Below are 21,497 nucleotides of genomic sequence, written 5' to 3'. Positions count from 1 at the left end.
AGTACAAAGTATTTGTCTACATCAATCACCCACTTCTTGTAATGGCTAAAATTAAAGTGATTCAATTTTTGTGCAGCATAAAACGTACGGCCATTCGGCACAATGGTCTGTAAATCAGACTATTACTTACTGGCTCTATAGCTGTTAAGTCGATTCAACATCTAATAGTCGACTTAAAGACATTTTCAAACCCCCAATGTTTAGGAAAGTTCTTAATTAGTTTCATCTTTCAAATGCCGTTGGAATTTACACCCACAACAAAAAGTGAGTCATTTGACACATTTAAGCATAATTTTCGTGAGTCAGGTGTAAATTGACTCATTAGTAACAACCAATGAGTCTCTATTGACTCATTTATATCTCACCAGTGTGTCAATCATGAGCTGACGCATTTGCAAAATGCTTCGACTGACTCACATGGTCGTAAAAAATGAGTCAAGATCGACATAAGAGCATTTTAGAAGAAACAAGTGAGTCAACTTGAAAGTGAGGCTGTATACATGCGCGCGCATGCTTTCGTTACGTCATCCAAAATGCACATTCTCGAGCCATATTTGAATTCCCGATCGACGACGCGACGTCGCCATCTTATATCTTGGATTCAGAAGAGTTTTGACTGCAGCTAGTGAAAAATTGGTACGCATAATTATTCATATGGTTTTAAACGATGCTTTTTATGACTGGATTCGTGGGCTTATTATACAAATGATGCATGCGTTCATTTTACGATATCCGCACTCGAGTTGATGAGGCTGTGTGTAACTTAACTATATAGATTCTACTGTATCGCACGAAGCCGTGTCGAATGAAAACATGCATGATCTTGCATCATTGTTTTATACAACGAAACTCCTAGATCCTTGTTATTTGATGTAAAACGAATTAATTCAAGATTGTTTCGTGACAGTATGGGTGACAAATAAATCTCAAGTTAAGGCTTAATTTAGTGCGTACAAAGTAGATTTTTCAGATTCGGGTAGCGGGACCACCGATTACATCGCTAAAATGTGATATTTTAGGATATATTTTCCATCGCAAATGTGGACAGTGACTCTGGCATGGTATGGTATGTGTGTGATAGGCCTAGGGAGTAGGGGGGTCTATGTCATGATGCACCCACAACAAAAAGTGAGTCACCCTTACTCAAATTGATGAGTCACTGGTTTGTCCGTACAGCGAAACACTTGAAGGATCATGTGAGTCACTATGACTCGATACAAATGAGTCTCTTAGATAAATAAGACTCATTTGTATCGAGTCATAGTGACTCACATGATCCTTCAAGTGTTTCGCTGTACGGACAAACCAGTGACTCATCAATTTGAGTAAGGGTGACTCACTTTTTGTTGTGGGTGTAACCTTTTAATTTTTTGACCTACTTTAAGACTCAGTTTAATTTTCGCTATGTATTGTGAGCGTGGATCAATTTCATGCTTGAATTGTGCTATGAATGCAGCGTAATGCGATATAAATCACTGATGATGAAAAGACACCTCGTTAAAAATGCCTGTGATGGATTAGAAACATTCTCCAGAGTTGTGTAAGGTTTTTCTTTTCAATCTCATTCCGAATCTCATGTTGTCAATTGTTGGAACCCTTCGACTTTAAACAGCATTATGAATTCTTCTTCTTCCATACAGAGTATTATCGTATTGTAGAGACGATGAACAAACACAAATGATAATACATCGTCGTTATCATGCGAATGTTCAATGCTATCTCTCTCTGTTGATTTATGCGAAGAGTAGAATCAACCAAGTGGAATCAACTGTAAAACGAATGCATCTCGAGTCCCGAAATATTAAATTGCCAATCCATGTCATGGATGTATTAAAGAGTAGTAATGACGAATAATTGTTGCTTAAATTCAGCATTGTTAAGACTTCTTTTAGGACATTAAGCTAGATAAAACTTGGTCGACAAAAATGACGATGTATTGAACACTTTTAGAAAACATTGGAAATAGAATGAATAGACATAGATGCGATCACGGCAGCCGAGGACGCCGAACTTGATTTGACTTTGACAAAATCGGATGCGAAATGATGAAAACGATTCGACAAAGTTACAAAAATGAATGACCAAGGACGAAATTGACTATTAAATGTGCAAGATTAGGAATGTCCGGTACGCAAGTGAATGAAAAGGTATCAAATTGATTGGAAAAGTGTTAAAATGGACGAGAAAATCTTAGTAAACATGGTCGTCAATCCTGAAAATATTTACTAAGAACTCTTTCCCTCTTTGCTAAATCCTCCTAATACAAGTTGGAATATTTTAGAACAAAATTCCCTTCATTATGAACGTTAAAGAGAATTTAGATACTGGAAGGGTAAGAGCATTGACATATTTACCAGCTTCTGAATATCCAAATAACATTATAGAGCACTGTGGTATATTGGTGAGGACTCTTGACTCTCATACAAAAGGTTCGTTCTGTATCAGTGCTACTGCTTTACATCCTTGGGCAAGGTGTTTTGGCCACATATTAGGGACTTTTAGATTTGCGTGGGCTGATACGTGTGACGTCCATTCAAGGCAGTGCATTAAAAGGACGTCGATATTAGCAATTCCCATTGTCTTCGTGCGAATCTAAAAGTCCCTATTTCTTCTCGACCCAGGTGTAGCCTACTTGGTAACGATGGAGTAATAACAATTGCAAGGCCCGCAGAAAGAGCAGTATTAATAATGATGTGACTATACCCTTGGTAAAGTAGACAACATGTTCACATGATCACAATTGTCTGTTTATTTTGCAGGCAAGAGTCGGGAACAATAATAGCGACTGATCAATAGCGCATGTAGATATCAGTATCGGTATGAAAACAGAGTATGATATTATCATTACATCGTGTTTTCATGTGATATTGACCCATCCTAGATTTCACTGATAAGGCAAGTATATACAGACATTTTCAAGCCCCCAATGTTTAGGAAAGTTCTAAATTAGTTTCATCTTTCAAATGCCGTTGGAATTTAACCTTTTAATTTTTTGGCCTACCTTGAGACTCAGTTTAATTTTCGCTATGTATTGTGAGCGTGCAACAATTTCATGCCTGAGTTGTGCTATGAATGCAGCGTAATGCGGTATAAATCACTGATGATGAAAAGACACCTCGTTAAACATGCATGCGATTGATTAGAAACATTCTCCAGAGTTGTGTAAGGTCTTTCTTTTCAATCTCATTCCGAATCTCATGTTGTCAATTGTTGAACCCTTCGACTTTAAACAGCATTATGAATTCTTCTTCTTCCATACAGAGTACATACCTCTTTACAGAGTGTTATCGTACTATACTGGGGAGTGCAGGTAGACCACTACACCGGGGTTCCCCCAATACTCATATACGAATAGTGCAAAGGTAGTGAATTTGACCATACTTAAACCTAAAAATGAGGGGGAGCGAGAGAAAAAGGAAAATGCTTCGAAACTGAATCCAGACAACATACTACAGTTTATATCATGTTATATTACGGCCCGACCCCCCCCCCCCCCCCCCCCCCCACTCAGAGGTCGGAATGACCGCATGCGTGTTGCCAAAATGTCCGGTAAAGGTGTACTTTTCGTGCGACAAAGTCCGGCCCGAGAATTGTAAAAAAAGGGGTGTATTTGACTTTTCACCCGGAGATTTCTTTAAAAAGGGGGTGTTTTTCTTTTTTTCTCTCATATCTTTAGACTCCTGAGAAATTTAGGGGGGTACATTGAGCATTTTTCCTGATTTAGGGGGGTCTCCAAGGCAGGAAAAGCCCGCGAAAAGCCCGCGAAAGGGGGGTTGGGAAATGTTGGCAGTCCTCAGATAGGGGGTGCTTTCAAAAAGAGGGTACGAGCATATGCGTACCCTAAATAACACTGAGTTGGGGGGGGGGGCGGGTATTACGGCCATACATGTAATGCAAGGCAAGCGAATCAGTGGCTGAGCGATTTTACTCAAATAGACTACGAAACTTTAGAGACCTGCTATATATAAAGACAAGCGGGTCCCAATTTCGATCATTTATAACATCAGTCGCCGCAGTGAATGAACGGAAACTTGCAACTGAAACTGTAACTCCACTTCGAAGTTATATCAATGTGTATTATCTCATGCTTCAAGTTGATAAGGATGAGTGGATAAAGAAGAATAGATTATTTTATCTCTTTCTGTATGTTCTAAATAGTGAAAACTTTGACAAAGGAGCTCGTGGGCGAACCACTCGGAGTTGCTCGCATTCTTACCGGTGGTTAGGTGGTACATGTATACCTGTACAGCAAGTCGAGCGCACAACGGGCAGAGATCACGCCACACTGCACTGCTTGGAATCTCCTGCCTGCGAGAGCTAGAAGTTACCATTTTAATTTAATCAAAGAGCTGAGTGAAGAAAGTTTATATATTTTATGGCAATTTTAGTAAAATGTTCTTATTCTTTTTTTAATGTAAACGTGACGCTGTGAGTTTAGCAAGATTAAGTTTGCCTGTACAAGGTGTGCGTCTAAATTCACACTGCATGTACTCTCATCCAAGGAGTCGTTTTTCAGAAGTGTGTACGCTATCGTCACTCGTGGAACTCGTAAGGTCGTCGATCAATTCAATGCATGTTTGTTATACAAGAAATCGTGAATTCTCTTCATAATTCTACGAGTTTCTTTTGCATGAAGTCGCATCTTTTCAACGACATACCGAAGTGTCTGCTTTCGAATTTGCTTGACTTAGAACAAAGTCTGATTTCTCCTGCTTTCATCCAGCTACCCGAAAGAGTTGTAACATTTTTAGCCTCACCTTAAATTTGGACATCTATTTCTTTAGCCATTGCTGTGATTTATAAAGACATAGAAAGATCAGGGCTGTCGGTTTGGATTCTAAGCCACCTTGAAGTTTTATTTTGGACAAATATATTTGAAGTCGAAGAAACAGAAAATGGCAACATCGTCGATAGCCGTTGTTGTAATCCTCTTCGTGGTCGTATGCCAACTCGGGACAGTTCACTCATCAGGAGGTAAGTCAACTCTTTCCAGTTTTATCTCTCTCAAATCTCACATTTGTACTAGTAGTACTATATATCAACGGCTCAACCATACCATATTATATATATATATAGTCATAGTTATATCAATTTCCCGTCATGATAAAGAGAGCAATATTGTGCATATCTTTTTGTTTTAGTATATACTTTAAAAAGAGAGCCACAAAGGCGCTAGAGTCATGTGTATTAACGCCTTTCTTGCTCTTTGCAAACGGATATTCTTTATTTTATTAATACGTCATGCTAGTACAATTGCAAAGTTGATCAGCTCAATACTTACATCTTAAATAAAAACTATCAAATATACTTAGAAAGGGCGGATGGTCAAGCGTCGACTAAGTGGTTAATGGTGTGAATATCACTCTTCAACTCTTTTTAATCATGTTAATATGTCATGATAACATATGAATTTATCTTTTTTAAAAAGAAAACGCGCATTTCATCGGAGGGATATCAGTTACGTCATTTTGTAGTAAAAATACTGATAAATGAAAGGGCTGTCAACCTGCCGGCACCTGTATGTCATTTATTATTGCTTATGAATAGATTGGTTGTTGAGTACAAGGTAATCGTCTTACTCTAAACCTTTTTGTCTGTACGTGTATCCTTGTTGCACTCTCAATACTGACATGTTTTAAAGAATAACCCTGAATTAAACGGGAGAATGTTCGTCGTTGCAGACATGTGGACTCGCAAAACGTTATTAACGGTATTTGTCAACCTTCACTGTTATAAGATACATATAAATCATGGCTCGGAATTGCTGGGTTGGATTCGGTGTGGAGTCGGTCTCGCGGTGTGACTGAGGTGTTTTATACATTCCTCAATCACACAAACGAAACCGAGAACAGTCCGACTGAAGACCGTGTGGACTGTGGAGTCGGTCTTTCGGTGTGACTGAGGTGTTTAATACATACCTCAATCACACAAACGAAACCAACAACAGTCCGATAGCAGACCTTGTGGACTGTGGAGTCGGTCTTACGGTGTGACTGAGGTGTTTAATACATACCTCAATCACACAAACGAAACCAGGAACAGTCCGATAGCAGACCGTGCGGACTGTGGAGTCGGTCTTTCGGTGTGACTGAGGTGTTTTATACAAACTTCAATCACACAAACGAAACCAAGAACAGTCCGATAGCAGACCGTGTGGACTGTGGAGTCCGTCTTACGGTGTGACTGAGGTGTTTTATACATACCTCAATCACACAAACGAAACCAAGAACAGACCGACTGCAGACCGTGTGGACTGTGGAGTCGGTCTTTCGGTGTGACTGAGGTGTTTTATACAAACCTCAATCACACAAACGAAACCAAGAACAGTCCTACTGCAGACCGAACAAACAATGACATTACCCCCCCCCCCCCCCCCCCCCCGAATGATCGAAGATTCGGCGGTTTGGGGTCGATGTGGGGTCGGTTTGGCGGTCTGTCTGAGGTATCAACCACTCGTCGTATTCAAGCTGAATACATCAGCCGCAAACTCAACTGGATTCTGGAACAACTGAAGAAGAACAAAAGATTATGTATTCTTCCAGGACAGTATAATTTCAGCAACCTCTAAACAAAATGTTTTAGGGGCCAGAACCCATATTCATAAAATCTTACTAAGCTAGTTGTCAACTCAATACATAGGCTATTGTAGTTGACAATAGGGCTTAGTAAGGTTTTTTGTATATCGGCACTTGGCTCTACATTACTTGCATGTGCAATATCAGAAGGTATAAAGTGACGCAAAATCTAGGTTGAAGGTCTTAATGTTAGTCAGGATTCAATCATTTTATAAAACATTGTTTCTTAGAGAGCGCGTTACTTATCAGACACAGACCAAAGCGTATTTCATTATTACCCTTACCTTTGAATTCAGTGACTATTCTGCACTATACAATGCACACCCTCCACTCTATTGGGAGCATTTTATCCTGTTGCCTTTACGGACAATGCACATGTATGCTAATAATAAAAGCTTTACCAATACCATGCAGGAACGTTTTGACATTATTTAATCCTAACTGGCGTTGCATGCCTTCGTCCTAAGCCTCATTGAGCCACTTAATCATCCTTAAAGAGAAAATAAACCACAGTGAAAAATTATTGTCGGGTTATAAGAATAATGATAATAATGTTGGCTTCTTATAAAGTGCAACAGCTCCGCCAGGCATGACTCTCATGGCGCCTCACATACAAATACGAAAACAAAAGAAGGTACAATATATCTATACAACAAACTCGGTAACAAAAATCCTGGATTTAGCTCATACTGCAATCATAATTTAACCTTTAGGTCAATCAGGAATCCCATGACTTTTACAAGCCGATCGCCAGTCTGATTATCAAGATAATTACGATTGGAAATCGAAATTTCATTTTTCCTTTTCCTAACGTGTTTTTTTGTCACATTACAGTCTATTGAGGAAATGAGTATGGTAATACCGGTCACTCAAAGATTGTTACTTTTTTGAGGCACTTGATGATCATTTTGAGGCGCAATTTTGTTTGGGCTTCAATATTACATCATATCACAGACACTGATAACACGTTGGGCCGTGCATCTCAGATTTAACATTGTTAAATGATGCCTTTCCATATTGAACTTAAAACATTAAACTATAAAGAGCATATTATCAAACACAGAATCATGAATAGAACTCACTTTTCATCAAGTTTATGACGAAAGTTTGTTATTTTGGAGGGGTATATTTGTAGACAAAGTTCATACTAAGCCCAAGTTTGCGAACAACTATACAAATTGTCCAGCAAGCAAGATATCAAGCTGAAGAAAAAGGTTTTCAAAGTGCATAGAACTGGCAACAAACAATTAGGACAAAAATTGAGTTCTGGTGGGGGTTTTGGAATCATCACATTGATAAAAAAATAAATCAGTCGTTCTAACATGTATGCGTACTTTACACTGGAATTGGTAGATGGGACTACACACAATAATGTGGTATGAGTCCTGCGCGACTGTCTGGTCCGAACTTGTAACCGTTTCTTGTTATATTTAAGCTATTGTTCATTTGAAGAGCACTTCTTTCTTGGGGTTATTTCTACAATTATATTTTTCCGCGCATGAAAAAGAACGAGAAATATCACGAATTATTGGTCCATATTTCCAAGAATCAACTTTCTCTTAAAAAACTTGTTGACGGAAATTATTGAGGCATAGGTTAATTCTATTCTGACTTTACTAACGTCCCCTGAGCAATATAACATGCTTTTACCCATCCCAAATGTTAAAAGGCGCCATTTCATGTTCTGACGGTTCACCCGATCTTGCGTGAAATTTGGGAAGGATAAAACCTAAGCCTGACGACAGCATGCATAGATGCATTTAAAATGTTTAATGAACGAGGTTCATTTAGATGACATTTCCCCCTTTTATTTACAGGAATTGCCGTTGGCGCCGAGAACATAATGTAAACCTAGCATTGAATATAAGGGCGCACAAAAGTAATTTATCCACTCCCAATGCATGCCAATGAGGCGTAGGAAAAAATACGTGTAATGGATATGAAGTCATTAGAGAAATTATAAACTCGATTATTCTCTTGCGTTTTAAGAACGTTAACATGTTCAATGATGTTTTATAGCAATAGGCTTCTAGATTTTAGCCTTGGGCTGAGGTTAGCTTTTTTTGACAGGAATCATTATTTCAGTGTTTTTCCACTGTTTCAGTCTGTTGGTGAAAGTTGTTGAAGACTTCTATGTATTTGACGCAGTTAGTTTAAACACCATCGCAAAGGCTTTCAATACACTATCAAACTCATGTACGGATTACATGGTAACCTATTTGTAACTTTTCACATTTCGATAGGCGATGATCAAGGCCGCTGAAATTGGATATAGGTAAATATTCTCCCAAACCTTTTCCCCTATAAACTCTTTGCTAAATTTAAATGACGAAGAATCATGTGTGGCGATTGATGCCATGGATTTGGAATTCGGGCATTGGTATGTTCGCAGTGGTAGGCGTACATCGGTATTAGGGACTTTTAGATTTGCGTGGACTTAAACGTGTGACGTCCATTCAAGGCAGTGCATTAAAAGGACGTCGATCGTAGCAATCCACGTTGTCGTTGTGCAAATCTAAAAGTCCCTAGTGATTGCTTCTTGACCAGAACTTGCGGATAAAACCATGGACCTATACTAAGTAGGTCCATGATAAAACACCCACTGATCAGTTCTTCTCATGCGTGCAAGCTTCATTCACTCGACTCGCAAGGCTGTAGCAAAGTGTATCCAGGCATATGATTGACGTGTATGCCTAATAATGGTGTAATTATTGATAAGTGCTTCAGGATCCTCGGTTCTTGCGCACGAAAAGGCGAAACTGAAAAGGATATTTAGACGTAGACATAGAACAATCAGACCATGTAATTCATAATTGACCAACCTCAACCCCCTTCCCTACTGACCTTGCCCTTGACCATTTTGACCTTGGGTGTTTTGATGGTTTACCTGATTGCTAAGAAAACATCTCTCAATTCCTTCACAAAAATATCTAAAAACTCACCTCTTCTGTTAACAATATCATCGTAAAGCGCATTTGAACATGTAACTGGAAAATGTGCTATATAAATACATTATTATATATTAAGGTATTATCATGATGATTATTACTTTTATGTGTATACTTGACGAGCTTGTACGTGATCAACCAGTAGACTGTACGTGATCAACCAGTGGACTGATGCCTTTAGGTCACCTCCGAGGGACTTAGTAGGTCTAACGAGGCAGTTGCGCATCGATTTCGTAACGAACCTGGGACCTGGGAACAAAAAGAAAGCGAAGCAAAATAATGGGAATACCGTTCAAGACAGTGTGATCACATCCGGATGACATTGAATGATGAGAAAAGTGCGTCTACAGTAAATTGTCAGACCGGGGAAAATGCTACCTGTCTCTTGGCAAACAATAATCATTACCGGTCCAAGGCCCTCCAACCGAAATTTCAGATTTTACACTAATATAAAAGTATTTCCTTAGTTTAACAAGGTGGAAGTAAGCGCTTCACATGTAGTTATCATTGTCCTAATTCTTGGGGTTTACGTTTGGATTAAAGCTTCTGGTCGAATGCCCTCCTTTCATGTAAATTGTCACAGTGGTATAGCTAAGGATGTGCATGGGGGCAAAGTTGCCTCTATCGAATCGCGGAAGTAAAAAAAGAAAGAGAGAGAGAGAGAGAGAGAGAGAGATCATTTTAAGGATACACTCTAAGAAAAAAGGGTGCAAAATAAAAGTTTGCATATTGCATGCATATTCATGATTACTGTCCACGTGTTCACTTAAAAATACATTTATCATATGATTTGTTAAGCAAATTATGACAATGCACATCAATTTTGTGATTTGTATTTTCCGTCGGCAATCATTAACCAATAGATTATTTTGTCTGATCATGTTACAATTACATTCACGTTTTAGCAATATATATATTGATTATAATTATGATTACTAACCAAGAAACATCATGTATGTTTATTTTGTGTACGAGCAAATGTCACGAGTATTCCTCGATGATGGGTGCAGGATTGCACCTTTTAAAGGGTGCAGGGTTGAACCCCTTAAGGTGCTGCTATTGTATCGGTTTGCACCCCTAAAGGAGCAGGATTGAACCATTAAGGGTACCTATGTCCCCTAAAAGGTTCAATCTGGCACCCTTTTAAAGGGTGCAGGATTGCACCTTTAAAAGGGGTGCAGGATTTAACCCCTAAAGGCGCTGCTATTGTTGCATCGGTTTGAACCCCTAAAGGTGCAGGATTGAACCATAAAGGGTACCCATGTCCCCTAAAAGGTTCAATCTGGCACCCTTTTAAAGGGTGCAGGATTGCACCTTTAAAAAGGGTGCAGGATTTAACCCTAAAGGTGCTGCTATTGTTGCATCGGTTTGAACCCCTAAAGGTGCATACAGTAGTTGCACCATTTTTCCTAGTGTGTAGATAGAAAGAAGAGAGGAAGAAAGGACAAATAAAAGGCATATGATTTGATTAGGCCCTATGTTCCCCTCTAGTCCACCTAACCACAGCCTTGTTTTTCTCATTTCAACGAATAAGAGCAGTGCCCGGGTGCTCACAAAGACGTCGCACAGTCGGCCAGGGAGGAACCAAAGTGCGCCCAAACTCATTTTGGGGGATTTATTTTTTATAAATCCAGAGGAAATGTTTAGATTTCCAGGTATTTCCGCTTAAATGTTATTGTTGATACCAGACTTGGCTGTCTGAATCTGCCCGTTATTATGTTAGAGCCGTTTTCCTTGCAACATTGCCCCAAAAATGTGTTCATTTCAGAACAAGTGTCACGCGCCCCACGCGCCGTGATTTATGACCGCGAATCCTTCATGATTCAGCCGCCGACCAAAATAAACTCATTTTTCGGGGCAATGTTGCAAGGCAAATCGGCTTTAACAGAATAAAACGCAAACAATCCGCAGCCAAATCTGGTATCAACTTTATGCTTAGACATCAGAGAAAATGTTGGTAATCCAAACATTTCCTCTGGATTTATTAAAACAACATGGATGATTAATCCATTTTTCAGTGAATTATCCTATAATATGTTATGAAGATTGTGTTTCTATCCATTTTAACCCATGAATGCAGTGAAATGAACTATCAGGAGAATGTGAGAGAAATTTCATACCAATAACTTCAAAACTTCATGTTAAATTGTAAGATGTATAAAATAAGTCACTTTTGCACTAAAACTGTGAATAGGCCTATGTAAGATTTTGTTGTTTGAAGGAGTACATTTATACCTTCATTGTGCATACTGGAATTCAATATTTTACTGAAGTATTCTTTCAACTGGGCAAGAAAAAAAATAAAAAAAATAAATCACCCAAAAAGAGTTTTGGCGCACTGTGCGCCGGTGCCCCCCCCAAAAAAATTTCTAGACCCAGGCCACGCCATAATCCGTAATGATTTATAATTGCCATGGTCGCTGGAAGTAAAGATTTATATTGCCCGAACAAGCAAACTGAATGTCAATCATTTTCCACATGGAATGACAGACCTTAGATTTAGATTTAGGATAATGATCATGAATTGGAAAAAAAAGTATGATTGGAACAAAAAACATAAGCAACAGAGACGAGATAATTTCATATATATTAGATCAGTGCATGGTCATAAAATATGTCTTACGAAGCTAGGTGAGCTAGGAACAAATGAACGTGTTAAGAAGGTGACATACCTATCATTAACAAACTGATTTACAGACCGTCAAATCTTGTTAAACCATAATTTCAAATGACAGAGAAGAGTACGTTTGTATGTATTGAATTGAATTTGATTGCAGCATGAAAATTACATCATCATCGTCATCGTCATCATCATCATCATCAACAACAACAAAAACAAACTTATCAACAACAAAAGAAAGAAGAACATATGAGTTGAATTTATTTGAAACATAATTATAACAATAGAAACAACAAACGCAAACTGAAACTTGTTCATAATACAATATGGTTTATTACAGTGTTACCATTAGTAAAACCACGCACCACTTAAAGAAATACTTTATATTAAAGATGTCTTTGATAAAGTATGTACCTGATAACTTGTATTTTTTTTTACGTACTTAGAAAAACATAGATAACATCCGTGACTAAAATGATGTGATTGCTTTCTCCTCCTGCAAATACCAATTAAACCCTTCTACTTTTTACTTAGAATATACACTTTAAAAGCTTTAAAAAATATTATTGCAAATGCTATGATATGACACGGGTTAAAAGTTGTGTAATGCCGTGGTCTTGGTATCTTATCCTCGATTAATTCCCCGGTTTTAACGTCTATTTAATCGTCGCGTACCTTAATTACTGTTTGGCTGTTAAGAAATTGACCTGCGTTGCACTACAGTGGGCCAAGTGTCGTACTATATATACCAATTAGGAAGACAGATGGTACGTGAATTGATGAATTGATGAGCCTCTTTAATACAAAAAGATTAAATGAACCGAATGTCATTAGAACAGACGCTTTTGTAATCAGTGTAAATATTTATCCTCAAGTTCATGTATTCGTGCATTGCATTCCTCTGACAGGTTTCGTCTATTTCCTGTTATTTTACTCGCCCTCTTGACTACACTTTCCATTTTCCTAAAGTCATCATTCCTACATGCACAAAACCAAACAACACAGTTGAAAATAAAAATACCCTCGGAGTGTAATATCCTTTTGTACACTATAAATGTGGGTAATATATATCTGTAAAGCGCTCAGACACGTCGTTGTGTCGATGTATTTGGCGCTATATAAAAGCGGATTATTATTATTATTATTATTATAAAGTGACCGTCAAGTCATTTGTAACCAAACTCAGTCTGTAGATTCCCTTTGCCCATTACTGAATATTTTGAATCAACCTTGTTTGATACTTATCTCGTATTGTGATGTTATCGTTCGTTTTAAAATTGAATGAAAAGTGAATTGTATGGAAATATATAATATTCCCAATTTAAACGACTCAATAATACCATAAACACAAAGCCTATAAATGCCCTAAAGGTTTAGGACTAGGTACCATGCCTACGCTTCCTATACCGATCTGTCGCTATTCTTTGAATTTGTTAAATGCTTGTTGAACTTGTTATTTCCTCCCACGCAAAATCGGTGAAAAAGATTTGCACCCGCCTTAGGAATGGTAAAATCTAAAAGGCCTATGACCAAGCATCATACTCGAAGGAGTTTAATATCGGAGTAATATAGACGTCAGTTATCAAGAATATACATTCAGTACACGCAGAAATCAAAATATAGTTACACAAAATCTTCGATTCATCAAAGCCTCATCAACTACAGGTAGGTAAAATATATACTCCCCCAAAAAAGAATTGTGATTAGACGTTTTGTACTGCCGATTTATCTTTTCCTATTGCCTATTCTCAAAGTAAAACCATTAATAAGTGATGGGGGAACAACCATTACCGAAGGTAGCTAATTTATTCAAGAGAGAAAGTGATTGAGATTTATCGAATGCACGATGCAAGCCTTCAAAGGCTACTTCATTAAAATTTCCGTTGTCCACATTTTCTGACTATTTATTAACCATGCATAAAAGGGCTGTTTTCGGAAGGAATCCAAATTGTGTCTTATGAAATAAAACATGATGCGATAGATATTGGAATGCATTTAAATAAACTTTTTCTTTAATTATTCTCGATAAAAATGGCAATAAAGAAACAGATCTATAGTTGTTTTTTTAGTGGTTGTATCCCCTCCTTTAGGAATTGGTATTTTCCAGGCATCGGGATGTACTGGTGTTTGTAGCTCTAGATAGATTGAGTGTATAATCTAAACTTTTTATTATCTTAGGAGTTTTACAAAATATGTTTTGCTAACCACACAGTGAGGTAATGATATCCAGTTTCGTTCTTACCAGAAAACGGTTTTATCTGTTTAATAACGAAATCGGCTTAGATATTTAAAAACAAAATAAAGGAAATCTTTTTTTGTAGATTTATATTTATTTTCTTGTGGGTTTTACATACATACCACTTACAGTTTCTCTATCGAGTTCAATTTCTTCAGTGAGCTTCGTAAAGGAGTCAATTAAAATGTATTAAAACATTCCACTCCTTCTCTTGCATGTGATATTTCAACATGAACAACAAGAATTTGAAATCTTCTACTAAAACATGATAGGGATTTTTTGACAATTTTGGTAGAACCATGTTTCTTTATTACAAACTAGAACAGAAGAAAGGCAGTACGAAGCTAACTGCTGGTACCAAAAACGTTATAGCTCGCTTACCAAATTAAAATACACACGTTGTCTGACATCAGAATTGTTCAAAGCCAATCGATATATCAAACGTATGGAAAAAGCATACCTTAAGTCCATGGTCGTTATTTCTGATTTCGGAATTCACACTCTTACCAATGACTAACTAGGCGGAAACTAGCGATGTCAAATCAAAGGCCACCTAAAGTTGATTGCTAGTTTCTCGTCCGGGTTCTATGAGGAGGAGGGAGTTCCATAGTTTATAATTTCCCTGTAATGCAATTCAAGTCAATTTGTACAAAAAACATATCAATTACATTTCATTTCAAAACAAGGTGTAATTGCATTAGGCTATATTATTTTTTTAAATTTTAATAGACACACTTTTCACAGCCACACTCCATATTGCCGAAGGTTACAACAGCTGCCTTGCATTGAAATTTCGCGATAACATTGGATCGAAAAAAGGAGAGAGGAGGGGACGAGAAACTATAATTTCATCTTATTTGGCCTAACATTGATTTTGATAAAAACTCACTTACCCAAGTATTTTGTGCTCATTATCTGCTTGGCGGTCGAAACGTATTGATATAATTGACCTTGTACAAAAAAATGTCCTTGACCTTGATCAGTGTCCACTGCACCGTGAACAAATGTTGGCGTTAACACGTGATAGTAAGAACACGTGTCTATATATTTTGTTGATCAGGAAGAGGGTACCGGAAAATATAAGTGTTTTCATTGACATTGGTATGACATGTGGTTAAAGGTATATAATATGCTGCGTCTATATACTCAACTACTGGTTTTTATAACCAGTCAAAGGCCAGCTGAGCCGGATGCGAAAGATAATGTGGTTAGATCAAATAGTGTGCGCTTGTAAAAATGACGCCTGGCTGGAATGCTCACCAGGGAGTGGAGAACGTGCATACATTGTGTGCGGGTAAGCCTGATTCCGATGACCGGGGTAATACCTGTTAAGCGCTTTGAGAGAGCCAGCGGTCCTGAAATGCGCTATAAAAGAACGAACTATTACTGTGTCCCTTTTGCAGCCAACATCAAATTCTGTAGAACTTTGCAGGAATTATGAATATGTCATGTATGTCCCGTTTGTGAAATTTAAACATTAGCAGTGTCGTGATATTCAAATTAAGCAAGGAAACCCGTTTACCATCTAGAATTCACTGTCAGACACTATTTTCGCCTTTAAACCCCGTCCCGGAGACATGTGTGTGTGCTGCGTTTTCCATTTACTCCATACGAAAGTGTTAAGGAAATGATCTTTCCCGGTTAGTATTTTTTTGCCCTACAATCATAGGGATGGCATGTCAAAAACTGTTGCAATATTCTTGCTTTGTTTAAATACTGTTAAAGGTAAAAGACCGGTAATGGTAAAATTGCGGTTCAAGGGTTTTGGGTGCAAAATATCCATTCAATATTGTTTAAATATTGCCTTCAGAGGTTTAGATGGCAATACTTCAACCTACATTCGCAAAAATGCATAAAAATATGCCAAATGTGTTAAATGTTGAAGTGCATTCGCGATATCTATCCAGGCCGGATCGATATGATAATCTACCAAATATATCAATTAGTAGGTGGTTTTCCGGCAAAATTTGTATCATCACGTATTAGAAAACATATCCTTTCACATGATAGGTAATAAGAGCTTCCATTTCATTTTTTGAGGGGGGCGTTCCAAAAACTGGTCTATACATTTAAGACTGAATTCGCTTTAAAGTCTTTAATGTAAAATAGTGAAATATAGGTCAGGAATCTGAGAGAACCCAACGTGACGTAAATACATTTAGGTCATTCCCAAAAGTCTAAAGATATAATCAATATAACATATTAAATAAGGCATATCATTAATTTCTAATTTTTATTATCATTATTATCTTTATCACATTATTACTAAGATTGTCATATTTCAAATATTAACATTCCAACATGCTCAAGGCTCTTTGGAAATGCAGATGGAACATATATCATTATGTCCATGTATTATAAAGCCTTTTGATTGATCGTAAGGTTAATATTGAGCGTAAGTTTATGGCTCATCTTGTATTTATCAAATGTAAGATCTATCGTAACTCTTTATAATACACGGCCTATGTGATATGAGCTGTACAAGAACGAAATGTTAAAGTTTTTAAAGATTATTTACCCTAATCAAGGCATGATCCTAGGATCTTTCATTCATGAATTTGTTTCCCATTCAGATGTTCGACTAGAGGTAACAGTTTTTTTTTCCAGGCCTTAAGATAACATAAAGTTGAGTTCATACCCTTCACATTTTTGTATCATTAAACACATGGCTATGTGAATGAGGACGTAGGGCCTTTCTATCAAGCAGTTTCCAGTCACTTTAAAGATAAAGGTGAGTTCTGGTCATGCGATTGTATTGTGAAAGAAAAGGTGTGGAATGGATCAGAAAAAAGTTGATCATGTAGCATGTAAGTATTGGTGTGTACTGTAAGGTTCTGGAATCATCAAAATCATAATCAATTTGGCCCAGTCTTAGTAAAGTAACAAGCACTGTACACAGAAAGATGTATATGGGACTACACACATGGTGTCGGGCCTACTTACTTTGATTTCCTTATCTTTCTATGCTCATTATTTGGCCACGACGGCCAGTATACATTTTTGTACCAAACTTGTTTGGCAAATGACATTTATTATAATCTTGAACATTCCGTGTAAGTTTCGTTTGATTCTGTGAGAATACGTTTTTTTTTTTTTTTTTTAACCAGAACTCAAGTTTATCTTTAATATGAATTCAATTCATTTTGTCTGGTTTACGCTCTCTATAAACGAGATAGACCTTTAACCCATTCCCACCGTTAATATCCAGCATGCCATTTAATGGACTCGTGATGTGAGAATCTCACTCATATTTAAATGACTATGCTTCCAATAACTTCCGATTGGACAATCGGTCAATGCCATTGGTGCGTTATGTCACTTATGTGCCTTGATATCGGTGCCTATCAAGGATATCGTATCGGACGATCGACTGGAGGGTAAGAAAACTTCAACAACAAAAACCTTTCCTATTTTTTTCGAATGATCCGAAAATATCAGTGGTCTCTTTCTCTCATTTTACCGGTTCTTTGAAAGGGTAAGTCCACCTTGATGTTCAGTTTACTTTAATATAAGAGCTAACATGAGAGGAACAGGGCAGTGAAAAGCTGAGCAAAAATCGAATAAAATTAAGAAAGTTAGGCTTTTTTCAACTCAATGACACTTTTATACCCTATATGTATTTTATGTCCCATAGATATCATGTTCAGATTTCGTAGTACGTCATTGTCATGATCACATGTTTCAATAGATGATGCAAAGAGCAGATCAAATTGTCTCAGGTTGATTTTTTCAAAAGTAGTTGCAATCGTGTTATTAGATTTTCACCGAACGGTCCAAAAAATGTGCCTACTTTGTAGCGATTTATACAAGCCTACAGGGGCGGATCTAGCTTTTTTGCCAAAGGGGGGGGGGGGGGTTCTGACCCAGTGACAGATCCAGGATTTTCCAAAAATCGCGCCGGTGTACTGTTTTACTTTCTTTCTTCTTTTTTTCTTCTTCTTTTCTCCCCTTTTTTTCTCCACTTGGCGGCCCAAGGGGGGTTTAAACCGCCGAACCCCCCCCCCCTAGATCTGCCCCTGGCTTATGTAGCGATTTATACAAGCCTAGTCTACAACAAACCGATATTCACTGTGCAAAATCAACATGCCAATCAAAACATCCATAGTCGACGGGATCCGTTGGTTTACTAAACGCTTTTAAAGTACCATGATTTGTGTGAATTTGTACAAGCTTAATTAAAGTCGGTAATAAAAGATCAGCATACAAAACATTATTATTGTAATCTCCGGTCAACACACAAACTGAATCAATTAATGACGCTATTTTTCAATTTTTTTGTGTGTAAAAAGGCAAAGTTCTTTTCAAAGGTTTCCTCCAACTTTTATAGGTCTTTTAAAACTTTTTTAGAGTCGGTTTACAAATCGTAAGGTAAGATTTATTTTCAATATAAAAATGGCAAGGCTTTGACCATATAGAGTATTGATTACGGAGAGTTCCCGCCGACTCACGAAATTAAGAGGTTTCTTATTTCCCATTTCTTCTTTCTTTACTGCTGGTTTACACCGTTAAAGGGCCACTCTAACCAAAACGGGCTAAAAAAAAATTTTTTTAAAGACATTCAGAGCTGTATTGCGCAACTATTTATGACGTCACTGCAGGCGCCTCTCCGGTGAAAAGGATTTAAATGTCTTTAAAAAGGCAAACTATGATATTATTTGGAACAAAAAAGACATTTATCCGAAAAATGATATGCACTTGAAAATCCCAATACGTTTCTGGCAATTTTGTCATTCCTAATGTAAAATCGTTAGTTGTATAGGTCAAATCGGACATGCCCGCAATGACGTCTAATGTGTCATCACATTAGGGCCCAACAAGCGTGAGAACTGTGACAAATGGATGGTTATTATCATTTTGGAAAAATCAGAGGCTGGAATATTAATCAGTAGAGGTGTATTCATGTTTTGAAAGGCTATGCACCATATGGAAACGTTTGCTAGTATTTGTCTCATAAAAGAATTTGACCACAAACTGACTCCCACACGGTGTTGAGTGCTCAGGGGTCACAGGCCACTGGCTTCATCGGGCAGGTAGTTCCATTATGTGAATGGGTAAATTAACTATTACAAAATGAGGGGACACATCACATTGTACAATAGGGACACACATTGTTTTTATTGTGCAGAACATACTCTTTTATTGACTTATTGCATGAAACTATAAAACCAAAATGCATTTTGTATTCTAACAATTTGAGTACAAAGAATAATAACAGGTGAATGAAATGCATTAAACATCACAAACACCTGGGGAGGAAGCATTCATAAATTTGAATACATTATAGTTGATAAACGACTCCGATGAAACTATAAAACCAAAAAAAAATTTGCGTTCTGGCAATTGGAGTACAAAGAATGATAGCAGGTGAATAAAATGCTTTAACAGCAACACAAACACCTGGGAAGCTAGGAAGCATCCATAAATTTGAATAATTTAGTTGATAAACGACTCCGCATGTGAACGTTTGTTGGAGCAGAAAGCAGTGGATTCTTAACAACACGAACCCATTTAACAGAATGTCGGAACGTAAATTAAATTTGGCGCGGTTGAAAATGCATCTTTCTACACTGCGATTTTAATGGTACGATCCAGTAAATTAAAACAGTAAAATGGCTCTTATTTTAAAATTACTCATTAAATAAAACCCAAAACTTCAGTGATATCAGAAAAAATATGTTATATCCTACTAATAATTAAAAAAGATGTATAAACATTGTGAAAGTGTCGCATTTTACGATAAAAGACACCGATTTAGCCAAGATGACCTCATTTGTGCGCTTGCATCAGGGAATTCAAGGTCAAAAGGTCAATTCAGACGCTGATAAGTTATTGGTCGAGCCTTTTTGTTTCCTTTATTCTGACATAATTATACAATCAATCAAAACAAGTTAAATACCAGAAGAAAGCTAACGATTAGTATTTTCATTAACCGCTTGCCCCAAAGTCGCTTGACCACAGTGAAACGAGTGAGAGCTTGCGAAAGCGGCCAAAGTGTGATTGAAACTCGCTATTTGTTATTCTTCAACGTAAAAAGAGACGACATTGTGCTGGATAAATGTATTTTTTCCGACGAAAGTACAGAAAATTTGCATATGGTCTTTTTATATTATACTTTATGAAATGTTACCCGAGTGACTTCCGGGCGCCCCAATGCTGGAAAGAAACGCACATTTTAGAAAACTTCACTTTTTCATGGAAAAATGCTTATTTGTTCTATGCACGCAAGTCAGATTGAGCGGATGATAAAACGTTTCCATATGTACGTCTGAAAGTGGACTGAGGCCGGCCCCGGAGGCGGCTCGACGTATGTGTAACACCAACTTTTTTTGAAAAGCTGGACTGAGGCCAGGTGGACTCAGTCCACCTCTGGATGTGGTTTGAGGCCGGCCTCAGTCCCGCAATCAGTAGGTGTAACACCAAAGTGGACTCGGGGCCGACTTATAGGCGGAAGTGACGTGACCTGTCATCATAATCAACATAATACATCGGGCGCCCTTTGCCACCTTCTCTTATGTTATTCTTTGTTTTTATCATTCTATCACTTTCTCTTTCTATCTTTCCTTATGTTATTCTTTGTGTCTTCCTTCTATCACCTTCTCTTATGTTATTCTTTGTTTTTATCATTCTATCCATTTCTCTTTCCGTCTTTCCTTATGTTATTCTTTGTTTTTATCATTCCATCACTTTCTCTTTCTGCCTTTCCTTATCTTATTCTTTGTTTCTTCCTTCTATCACCTTCTCTTATGTTATTCTTTGTTTTTATCATTCTATCCCTTTCTCTTTCTGTCTTTCTGAAGTCCGCCCCAACTTCAGCTCGTGAAAAGGCGATGTGAGGCCGGTCTATGTGCAGACGCAAAATTGCGGGCCCGAGATCATGTGTAACAGGGGTTTGATGATCTCGAGGCGGCTTCAAATTGCAGGTGTGAGGCCGCCTCCGGGGCCCGCTTTAAAAGCCGACGCATGTGTAACAGTTGGGTTAGACTGGCCCTTTAACTACATGTATAAAGGGTATTGTGGCATAATCCGCTCGAATACAAAATTACGTGCCAAAGCAGACATTAAGAAACTCTAACTGCACAAGGTCCATGTGACGGGTGTTAGGGAGGGGGTCCAGATCT

At 37.7% G+C, this 21,497-nt stretch overlaps 1 protein-coding gene across 1 annotated transcript in view; it reads left to right on the top strand.

Moving 5' to 3' along the window:
• The first annotated feature begins 4,015 nt into the window (after positions 1–4,015).
• LOC115918762 overlaps positions 4,016–21,497 on the top strand; it is a 32,148-nt gene continuing 14,666 nt past the window's right edge. The window contains exon 1 of the mRNA XM_030989659.1: positions 4,016–4,974. Within this exon, the coding sequence (XP_030845519.1) occupies positions 4,896–4,974 (79 nt within the window). The 5' untranslated portion in view covers positions 4,016–4,895. The remainder of the gene's footprint in view (positions 4,975–21,497) is intronic.

The sequence above is a fragment of the Strongylocentrotus purpuratus genome, unplaced genomic scaffold (genome assembly GCF_000002235.5).
Source record: "Strongylocentrotus purpuratus isolate Spur 01 unplaced genomic scaffold, Spur_5.0 spur5_contig_842, whole genome shotgun sequence".
In the NCBI taxonomy this organism is placed as follows: Eukaryota; Metazoa; Echinodermata; class Echinoidea; order Camarodonta; family Strongylocentrotidae; genus Strongylocentrotus; species Strongylocentrotus purpuratus.
This window is presented reverse-complemented; position numbering and strand designations above follow the sequence as displayed.